General features: G+C 57.3%; 1 protein-coding gene across 6 annotated transcripts; it reads left to right on the top strand.

Moving 5' to 3' along the window:
- Positions 1 to 1,396: 1,396 nt before the first annotated feature.
- On the top strand, positions 1,397 to 9,146 carry GHDC (GH3 domain containing). 6 transcript variants are annotated; one of them, XM_067714140.1, is made up of 11 exons: positions 1,397 to 1,639; positions 1,888 to 1,976; positions 2,131 to 2,417; positions 2,718 to 2,839; positions 2,994 to 3,495; positions 3,886 to 4,078; positions 4,198 to 4,269; positions 4,346 to 4,479; positions 4,807 to 4,914; positions 7,694 to 7,834; positions 8,671 to 9,146. In XM_067714140.1, exons 3-11 carry the CDS (start codon positions 2,144 to 2,146, stop codon positions 9,000 to 9,002), a joined length of 1,878 nt encoding a protein of 625 aa, XP_067570241.1. In that variant the 5' UTR covers positions 1,397 to 1,639; positions 1,888 to 1,976; positions 2,131 to 2,143; the 3' UTR covers positions 9,003 to 9,146. The 6 variants fall into 6 exon arrangements, 5 of the variants coding, with proteins under 5 accessions (XP_067570241.1, XP_067570240.1, XP_067570242.1 ...); XM_067714139.1 differs by having other exon boundaries at positions 1,397 to 1,713; XM_067714141.1 differs by having other exon boundaries at positions 1,397 to 1,783.
- Positions 9,147 to 10,729: the final 1,583 nt, after the last annotated feature.

Raw genomic sequence — 10,729 nt, 5'->3', positions numbered from 1 at the left:
AACAAGTGTTGACAAGGATGTAGAGAAACTAGGACCCTCATATACTGGTGGTGGGAATGTAAAATGGTGACGCCACTTTGGAAACCAATTTAGCAGTTCCTTAAACAGTTAAACCGTTACTACAGGACCCTGACATTCCACTCAATGGAACGCAGTGAATCCCTTGCATTCCATTTTTATGCAAGAAAATACATGTCCACAGAAAAACTTGTACAAACATTCGTAACAGCATTTTACATAATTGCCAAAGAGTGGAAATGACCCAAGTGTCCATCAACCGATGAATGGATAAACAAATGTGATACATCCATACGATGAAACATTATTTGGCAATAATAAGGAATGAACTACTGGTACACAGTACCACATGGAAGAACCTTGAAAACATGCTAAGTGAAAGAAGCCAGACTCAAAAGACCACATCTTGGGCTTCCCTGGTGGCGCAGCGGTTGAGAGTCCGCCTGCCGATGCAGGGGACACGGGTTCGTGCCCTGGTCCGGGAAAATCCCACATGCCGCGGAGCGGCTGGGCTCGTGAGCCTATGGCCGCTGAGCCTGCGCGTCCGGAGCCTGTGCTCCGCAACGGGAGAGGCCACAACAGTGAGGCCCGCGTACCGCAAAAAAAAAAAAAAAAGACCACATGTTATATGATTCCATTTACAATGAAATGTCCAGAATAGGGAAATGTATATATAGAGAGAGTAGATTTGTGGTTGCTTAGGGCTGGGGGCAGGGAGGTGGGAAGGGATTGGGAGGTGATAGCTACAGGGCCTGGGATTGCTTCTGTGGTGACGAAAATGTTATAAAATTGACTGTTGGTGTTGCACATACCTATGAAGATACTAGAGACCACTGAATTGTATACTTTAAGAGCTCAGCTGTGAGAAGAAGAGAGACGGCAAGACGGAGAGGCAGGTGAGGGTGTAGGGAAAGGTTTCGGTGTCTGAGAGCCTGGGTCAAGGGCACAGGTGGAGAGAGGGCTTAACCACGGACAGCAGAAGAACCTCATTCTGAGCACAGCTTCTCAAGCTTTTCAGTAGGATGGGGGAGCCGAGCTCCATCGGACACCTTATTCCCAGTTGCAAAACTACCTCCTGGCATAAGGATGGGAGAAGTTTGTGTTTCCTCGCCATAAAGCCAATAAGCTAACACAGGTGGTGACCTCAATTACCAGGTAGTTATCTTGAGAACAGGTGTTAATGGGTTGTGTCTGCCTGGCTCTGGCTTTAAAAGGGAGTGAGACTCTTTTCTCTCTGCAGTCCCGGCAGATTGCCTGTGATGCTGCACACTCTGCTTTAACGTTTATTCAATAACAAAAGTATTTCCTTCCTCTACTACCTTGTGGAGACCAATTCTGGATTGGAAAACATTTTTGCTTTTTAACAGTTCTCAAGTTTGCACCTGCTCCAGGATGGGGTGCACCCCACTCCCGGCTCAAGCTGATACGAGTCTGAGGACCACGATACTCTGGCCCTAACTTCCCTCCACCTGCCAGCTTGGGCCAGCTCCCAGCACAACGGCCCTTAGGCAACCTGCCCCTTTAAGAGCCCCCCCCTTCCCAGCTCCTCCCTCAGGCCCGATGGCCGGATTTCCTGGTTCAGGCCCAGCCCTTTAAAGCTGTGGCTCTATCCTTCTGGCAGGTTGTGTACTGAGGCTGAGGGGGCGGCTGAGGGGGCCCTGGGTGCCAGGCAGAGGCACATGTGGGCTGTGACAGGTGCATGTGGGCTTCGGGGGCGCACAGGATGCTGGGACAGGGTGGATCCTGGACAAAGCAGAGCCTCTCGGTAGTGGGCCAGACGTGCCATCCGTTAAGTACCTGCTGTGTGCCAGGCACCATGCCATGCCTTTCCTGCACTTTCTGAGGGGTATTATTTTTCCCATTTTACAGATCGGGGAAGGGAACGGAGCTCAGAGCAGCTGGCTGAGTTACCCAGGGCCAGACAGCTAACGAGGGGCAGAGCCAGGATCCAAACTCAGGTCAGTGTGACCCCAAAGCCCTGATGTTCTCTCCCCCGCATCACCTGCCTGACAGGTTTCACTTGGTGTTCCTGTGCGCGGGAGAGTAGGGGGGAGGAAATGGGTTTTCCCCCCTCCCCCTAGTGCCAGTACTTGGGGGCCTTCCTCCTGCCAGGAGCTGCTTGGAGATGCTGCTGCCGCTGCTGCCGTGCCTCGTGCTGTGCCTCCTGCTGCTGCCGCTGGCCGTGCTCTGGCGGCGGCGGCCGTCCCAGGATGCCAGGCTGTCCTGGCTGGTCCATCTCCAGCACCGTGTGGCATGGGGGGCCCTGTGCTGGGCAGCCGCCTGGCAGCGGAAGAGCCTAGTGCGGAGCACGCTGCACGCGGGCCAGAGCCAGCAGCGGGCCCTGAGGCGGTGTCTGCAGGGAGCCCAGAGTCCCCGCTGTCCCCTCAGGGGGAGCACAGGTGTGTTTCCCAGGGTCTGGGGAGGTGGCCCAAAGAGAAAGAAACCCCATAGGACAGTCAGATTCCGGAAGCTGAAGACCTCCCTTCCCCCTTCTACTGCCAACACAGAGGGACCTGACCCAGAGACCCTACCCAGGCCCGAGATTGTTCAAGATGAATTTTCCCATCCTGGGCCCTGACAGCCCCTCTTCCCCCAGGCCTATTCTGGGTTCCTTCCTCAGGGGCCTCACCAGTCTTACCTGAAACTCTTGGGAAACTCTGTGGCTTCATGAGGATTTTACGATGTCTTTGGAGCTACAGATATAGGCGTCTTCCGGAATCATCTCCCTCTGACCAAGGCCAGCCAGCTCCAGGAGGAAGAAAGTGGAGTGCAGCTCTTGCCTCCTACCTCAAACCAGTACCGTGGGGAGGTCTCTCTGCAGGTAAACTGGGAAGGCTGGAGCCCAACCCCGCCAGAGACCCCTAACTGCAGCCAAACCCTCCCATCAGAATGGGAAACAAACAAACAAAATACCTGGGGCCTCAGGGTCTGGCTCAGGCCCAGGGCCAATGACACTGCCTCTTGTCTCCCTCCAGGCCACCTTGCTGGGTCTGGCAGCCCTAAAGAAGACCTGCCCGGAAGTGCTGGCCCCAGAAGGCACGGCCCGTGTGACCCCTTCCTCCCCTTGGCCCTACCCGCTCCCTTGGCCTTGGCATGCCCTGGGCCAGTTGGGCCCTGCTGGAGCCAAGGACCCTAGGGCCCTGCTGCTGGAGGCACTGAGGTCCCCGGGCCTGCGGGCTCTGGAAGCTGGGACGGCGGTCGAGCTCCTAGACGTCTTCTTGGGCCTGGAGGCCGATGGCGAAGAGCTGGCTGAGGCATTAGCTGCTGGGAACCCAGGAGCATCTCTCCCCAGACGGGCAGCTGAGCTGCGGGAGGCCCTGGAGCAGGGACCCCGAGGACTGGCCCTTCGGCTCTGGCCAAAGCTTCAGGTGGTGGTGACTCTGGATGCAGGAGGCCAGGCGGAGGCTGTGGCTGCCCTGGGGGCCTTGTGGTGCCAAGGGCTAGCCTTCTTCTCACCTGCTTATGCTGCCTCTGGAGGTCAGCAAGACTCAAGGGTAGTGAGGTGAGGGCAGGGGGCAGAGGTCACACAGCTAGCTGCCGAGTCGCAAGCCCTATATAAGCATCTCATCTAATCCTGCCCAACCAGCAGCTCCATTTTACAGATGAAAAAACTGAGGCTCATAGAGGTTAAGAGACACACACATTTACACCACACCAGCATTTAATCACAGGTCCATCACCTCCAGAACCACCGCCCCTTCCCAATTAAGACCTTAGAGGCAGAGGGCTGAGCCTGGGGGAGCCAGGAAGGGTGGAGTGGGAGGGCAGCAGTGGGATCGATGCTCAGAGGATTGGGGACTGGGATCCAGGGTGAGGGGCTATTGCCCAACGGTACCACCAGATGAAGAAGCCACTTGCTCCCCACAGGGGCGGTGGGCCTGAGTCTGTGGCCAGAGCAGCCCCATGGCCTGTACCTTCTGCCCCCTGGAGGCCCCTTTATTGAGCTGCTCCCACTCAAGGAAGGAACCCGGGAAGAGGCTGCCCCCACCGTCCTACTGGCCGAAGCCCAGAAGGGCAAGGAGTACGAACTGGTGCTGACTGACCACACCAGCCTCACCAGGTGACCACCTGGCTGCCCACCCCCAGGCCACCTCAGGCCCTCTGGAACCCTGCTGAAAGCCAGGGGCATGTGCTAATGGGCCTTTGGGCCTGACCTCACCCCCACTTCTACTCTATCAGGTGCCGCCTGGGTGACGTGGTCCAGGTGGTTGGTACCTACAATCAGTGTCCAGTCGTCAGGTTCATCTGCAGGTAAGTGACCCCCTGGGTGGCTGAGAGATCATCCTTTTGCCCTGGGTTCCTCTTCCTCCTGCTTCCTCCTCCCCAGGCTGGGCCAGACCCTGAGTGTTCGAGGCGAAGACACTGGTGAGGACGTGTTCTCTGAGGCCTTGGGCCGGGCGGTGGGGCAGTGGCCAGGGGCCAGGCTGTTGGACCATGGCTGTGTGGAGAGCAGCATTCTGGGTAAGCTTCTCCACTGGCTCCTGCCTCCCGTCCTTGGCTCGACTGTCCCCCAACCCATACCCATCCTGCTGGGAGATCTCTAGGAAAGAGAAAAGAGTTAGCCTGCTTTGCTGCTCCTAACAAAAGTCCTTCCCCATATCTAACTCCCATCCCTCCTGCTGCCTCTATCCATGTTCTCTCCATTCACCCCACTCCCTGCCAAGAAACTCCTTTTCTCCCCGCTGTGAACCTGGGAGTGGGGAAGAGCAGGTGGCGGCAGTAGGCTTCGGCTTTCGATGCTGCCTTGTTCACAAAAGCACGTGTCCACGATGCGGGGTTTGTCTACAGATTCCTCTGAGGGTTCTGCTCCCCACTATGAGGTGTTTGTGGCACTGAAGGGGCTAAGGAACTTGTCGGAGGAAAATCGAGACAAGGTACACGAGAGACAGGGACAGGGTATGACTGCATGTCCCTTTCACTCTGCACGCCCCCAGGTGCTGTGGGCACAGGGGAGAGATGGGGAGGAGGGGTGTGGGCGGGAGAACCTCCCTGGGGCTCTGGGAAGGGAGGGATGAGTCCCACGGACACACACGTATATGCATGAAACTGCTACCCACGCATTCCCTGGACACGGCCGTGCATGCCTCACCACACGCCACCCAGCCCCACACCAGCCTCACGCAGGCCGTTCTGTTTCCAGCTTGACCACTGCCTTCAGGAAGCCTCAGCTCGCTACAAGTCCCTGCGGTTCCGGGGCAGCGTGGGCCCTGCCCGAGTCCACCTGGTGGGGTGGGGGGCCTTCAGAGAACTGCGGGCAGCCCTCGCTGCCTGCCCCTCAGCCCCCTTCCCTCCTGAGATGCCCCGGGTCCTCAAGCACAGGTACCTGGCCCAGTACCTGCAGAGGAGGGTGCTATCCTGAGCTGAGGCCTGCCCACTGCCCTGTTCACCCTCACGGGCTGCCTCGCTCTTTCCTCTGGGGCCCCTCTGGATGGGGAGCCCTTGGCCAGGGTCTTCGAGTGTCAGCTGACGGTGGCCCATCAGAGCTGCTGGGCCTTAGGGAGGCCCGACCTAGTCTGTCAGTTCTGAGGAGTTGACTTCAGGGATAGAGCAGACACCAGCAGTGCCCCATCTGGAGCCCCCCGGCCCACCGTGGAAGTCCCTGGGGTTCCAGTCCACGCTGACAGTGCCTGTGTCTCTCAGCCCATGCACCAGGCAGGCTGGAAGTGTTGGGAGTTAATGCTCTCAGGAGTGACCCTCAGTCAGCAAAGGAACAGGAGCTGGTGATCGCAGACCTCAGCTTCTTCGTCCCTCAGTGGGACAACCTGAAGCGTATTCTGCATTGTCTCCCTCGGAGGGTCACCACCAGTTGCCCCCAGCGGTAACCCTCTCGTTAACAAAGTCCTTGGTTCTCCTTCTTTCCCTCCCGTCCCTACTCCCTTATGTGCTTTCTTGGATCACCGCCCAAATAAACCTCTTGCACCCAGAATCTTGGCTTGGGGTCTGCCTTTGGGGAAACCAGTGGTCCCATTCGCTCTGGTGCTGCTGCAGCCTGGGCTCCCCTCCCAGCTTCAGCTCTGGACACCAGGGCTTTCCCCACACTCCCCCTCTGGGCTGGGGCAGGCCCTGAGTGTGTGGGCCCACAGAGCCCTCGGGGACCCCTACCACAGCCGAAGTCAACCCAGAAGACACAGAGCCCCTCGTCCTACCTCTCCCCATTCCAAGCTTTACTTAAATGTGGAGGGGCTGCTCCCCAACTCCCCTTGCCCTGTCTTAGCACGAGTCCCCTTCCTGGCCCAACACCCGCAAATCACTTCCATGGGCAGGCCCTGTACTGTAACTCATAAAGAATCAGAGCAGGAAGCGGCTCCAGAGACCATCGGGCTTAACCGTCCATCTTACCAGTGGGGAAACTGAGGCTTCGTGGGGTGGTGAGGTTTGCCCAAAGCCCCGCAGCTCCTCCTAAGTACCTCGGCACCTGATCCCAGTCCGTGGCCAAGCCTCAGGTTCTGCCTCTGAGTTACCACTTCTAGATTCCATGCCCCACATCCAGGCCCCTGCCCCCTCCCACCCGTTCCCCCACCAGCCCACAACTCCTTCCTGCTCAAATCCTCCCACAGCGCCTTGGCGCCCGTGAGATCAAGACCAATCAGCTTAGCCAATAAGACCCTTTGACCCACCCTGGCCTCACTTACCTGTCCAGTCACCTCTCTCTTGTAAGAGAAGTGATCTGTGGACCACGCCTTACTTCCCGCGAGAAATAAGCGCTGTCATGTCTAGGTCTTTGTCCCTTCTTCAGAATGCCTTCTCCCCTGACCTTACTTGATGAAACCCACTTTTCATGCAAGGCTTTTTCAGAGGCCTTTCTCCACTGAGCTAGCCTTTTGCCGGGTCGCCTCCCCACCTGGACTTTGGAGCTCCTTGAAAACTGGGCTATATCCTATGCACACTGTCACTCCAGTGCCCAGAGCAGGGCCTGGCATGGAACTGGTGCTCAGTAGACAATGCCCTGGATAAGACATCAGCCTAGAGATGGCATGTGTCCTTCACCCCATGGTGGCTCTCTCCCTGCTGATGGTGGGATGGGACTCCATCCCTCCTGTCCAGGCAGCCCAGCCAGGTAGGAAGGAAGCTGGGGATGTTGAAGGATCTCACCAGGTTTTGCTGCTTTCCTCCCACTGCCCAGGGTTGGCTTTCAAGTTTCTCCATCTTGGAGGTTGGTGAAAGGGACAGAGGGAAGAAGAGAGACAGAGGGGAGGGAGAGCCAGCTAAGAAAGCTTTTCCGTGGAGGAAGAAGGCCCTGGAGCCTGAAGGCCCCAGGAGCAGTGACAGGAGGACGGGGGGAGAGGCCTGTTGCCTGGCTGCCCTCTCCCCCCACACACATCCTGTGGGGAGTGAGTCTCACGACTGCCTCCTTTCCTGCCCCTAATTAGCAGCTCCCCTGACACACTGTCCCACACCAGCATCCCAGGCAAGGCCTCTTTTGTGCTCCCAGATTCCTAGGTGCGAGTTGGCCTCATTAGTGCCCGGAGACCGCCCCATCTCCAGGGAGCAGGCGGGCAGACGGGGGCGGGGAGGTGGCCAGGAGCACAATGATCCACCTCCAGTCTCTGAGTGCCTTGGTGCCGTTCCTTGGGCCCAGCCTGGAGACGGCCCTCCTGCGGGAGGCTAATCTTAGATTTGCCATTGTCTGGCCCCAGAGTGGATGCAAGTGCCCATCTCTCCCCCGCCACCCCAGAGCACTATAAACCCCAGGACCCTGGTAGCGGGTTGCAGTTGACAGCCTCCAAGCTCCTGGCTATTTGGACGACTGCAGACGACACCTTTCCCGGCTACGCCACTCTGAGCTCCAGACACCATGAATACTCCTTCTACAAAGGTAAAGACCCGGGGACGGAGGGGTGACTCATTAGGCCAGGGGCAATGAGAGGGCCTGCTCAGGGAGCTGGAAGAAAGGTTGAAGGTGTCTAGCTCTTGGCCTTTTCCCATGCGGGTTCTGAGGCAGCGGACGGGGTGGACCCTTGGCTGAGTATCTGCCTTGGCTAACATTGCATTGTGCCGTGTTCTCCTAAGGGTTCATGTTTATTGAGCCTTCACTACGTATTAGGTGCTGTTTGCACCTGTCATCTCATTTCATCCTCCCAGAAGCCCTGCACAGTAGGAATTATTTAATACCCAGTTTACAGGTGAGGATGTTGTGCTCCCTGAGAGGGTAGGAAACTGGCCCAAAGCGACTGAGCTGTTTCCCCTGCAAGGGAGCAGCCGACAAGACAACAGCTTGGATCCTGCCAGTCCTTGATTTGCACGTGTTTGCCCACTGTGGGGGGGGGGAGGAGCGGATAAATAGGGCCTCTGTTTCCCTGAGCTAAGTTTCCACAAACGTCTGGGGCAGATTCAGACATGTCTGTTTTCAGGGGGAGTGGTCAGCGCTCTAATGGGTACCCAGAGGAGAGAGGGATTCATTCTGTCCAGGGGGTCTCCAAGGGTTTCCTGGAGGAGATCCTCTGCTAGGTCTTCAAGGACGAGTAGGTAAAGGAGCCAGACACGAGCCCTTCTCCAACAGAGCCCTTCAGACAGCTCTGCGCAGAGACAGGCAAGCTAAGCGACAGCGAGGGAGGAGCACAGGCCAGGAGGGGGCGTGAAGCCAGCTGTGCAGGGCCCGGGCGTAGGGGTTGGATGCGGGCGACCCTCAGCGCCCGGTCTCCGCCTCCCCAGGTCTCCTGGGCCACCGTGACGCTGCTGCTCCTGCTGCTGTTGCTGCCGCCTGTACTGCTGTCGCCCGGGGCGGCCGCGCAGCCTCCGCCCGACTGCTGCCGTCAGAAGACGTGCTCCTGCCGCCTCTACGAGCTACTGCACGGCGCGGGCAATCACGCGGCCGGCATCCTCACGCTGGGCAAGCGGCGGCCCGGGCCCCCGGGCCTCCAGGGCCGGTTGCAGCGCCTCCTGCAGGCCAGTGGCAACCACGCGGCCGGCATCCTGACCATGGGCCGCCGCGCAGGCGCAGAGGCAGCGCCGCGCCCCTGCCCCGAGCGCTGGTGTCCCGCTGAGGCCAGCTCGTCTGTTGCGCCCGGGGGACGGTCCGGGGTCTGAGCCCTTGCTCAGGTCCTGTCCTGGCCCTACCCTGGCCCTGCCCTCTCCCCTCTGTCAGCCCGCCCGGTGTCAGCCCTCATTAAAAGGGCAATAAAGACGAGTCTCCCTCTGTTAGTGTGGCTGCTCTCTGTCCCGGTGCGGTCGCGTCCCGCCCTCCAGGGGGCGTGAGAGTCTTTCTAACTATAAAGAGCCAGAAAACCTGGAGGCTCGGGGAAACCTCAGCTTGGGCGTCTTTGAACCCGAAACACTCTCGGGCGGGGAGCTCCCAGAGCAAGGAACTGTGCAAGGCCCTGGGGTGCGGAGAGAACCGCATATGTGCGTGCTTGGAGGGGAGGATGGGGACACACACGTCCCTCGGTGCTCTACCAGTCATTCTGTATCGCAGGGCCTTTCCGGAGAGACGCAGAGGAGAGAAAAAGCAAGCAGAGGAGCGGAATCCGGCTGGGAAGGAGGGAGCTGCGCCTGCCGAAAAGGCAGGGAATCTGAGGTTCAACATAAATCTTCCAGAGAGCTGCAGCGTGGGGTAGAGAGTCTGGGGGAGCAGTGAGGCGTTGAAGGGGAGGCGGTTAGGCTTGTGCAGCCCAGATTGTGAAGACCCTCACAAGTCGTCAGGCTTTTCACTTTATTCTGTAGGTAGCTGAGAGTCAGGAGAAGTTCTTAAGTGGAGATGCGGCAAGATCTTCCTGCAATTAACCGAACACACCTGGTACAGGTTGAATTGTGTGCACACACACACACCCTCCATTTACATGTTGAAGTCCTAACCCCCAGCACTTCAGAATGTAACCTTATTTGGAAATAGAGTCTTTGTGGACGTAATTAGTTAAAATGTGGTCATAACTGGAGTAGGGTGGGCCTCTAATCCAACATGATGTGTCCTTATATAAAGGGGGAATTTGGACACATGCACACAAGAAAAACCCACGTGAACATGAAGGCAGAGGTGGAGGGATGCATCTACAAGCCAAAAAAGGCCAACAACCCACCGGAAGCTAGAAAACAAGCATGGAGCAAATATTCCCCCACGGCCTTAAAAAGGAACCAACCCTGCAGTCATCTTGATCTTGGACTTCCAGCCTTCAGAACTGAGCCAAAAATTTCTGTTGTTTAAGCCACCCAGCTTATGGTACTTTGTTCCAGCAGCCCTAAGAAACTAACACCCAAAAGTAGAGATGTGGCACTTTTAAGCAATATATCATCCCAGATAATGCCCAGCTCAGACTCAGCGTGAGGGTGAGGAACACTGGCCTGCCCTCTCCCCAGCCCATCTTCCCTTTGTCACTGGCTTTGGCTGTCTTGTTCTGGCAAGCAGCCACCCCAAGCCACCACACTCAGCTGCCCGAGTAATTTTCTGCTTCCACAGTGAAAAAGTCCTGTGTCTGGTCTCACCTGGGTCCTTCTTGCTGCTGCACTTATTTCGTTTTGGAGAAGAACAAAATCCACCAGCGCACCTTTGGAGATTTACAAACTGACTGCCCAGCTTGAAACTATCTTTCTCAGCCCCAAACTTGCTTCCGGCCTCTCTTCCACCTAAATGGTAGCAGAGAGAAGGAGGGTTAAATCAGGATGATAGGAAGAGGGAGAATAGGGAGACAATTGCTCACCAACACATTGCGTGCCAAAGGTATGCATTATACTATTAAATTCTCACAACCATACGAGGTAAAAATTATTAGCTGCATTT

This window comes from Pseudorca crassidens, chromosome 19 (genome assembly GCF_039906515.1).
Source record: "Pseudorca crassidens isolate mPseCra1 chromosome 19, mPseCra1.hap1, whole genome shotgun sequence".
Taxonomy (NCBI): domain Eukaryota; kingdom Metazoa; phylum Chordata; class Mammalia; order Artiodactyla; family Delphinidae; genus Pseudorca; species Pseudorca crassidens.
Note: the sequence above shows the minus strand (reverse complement) of the source record. Positions and strands in the feature narration are given on the sequence as shown.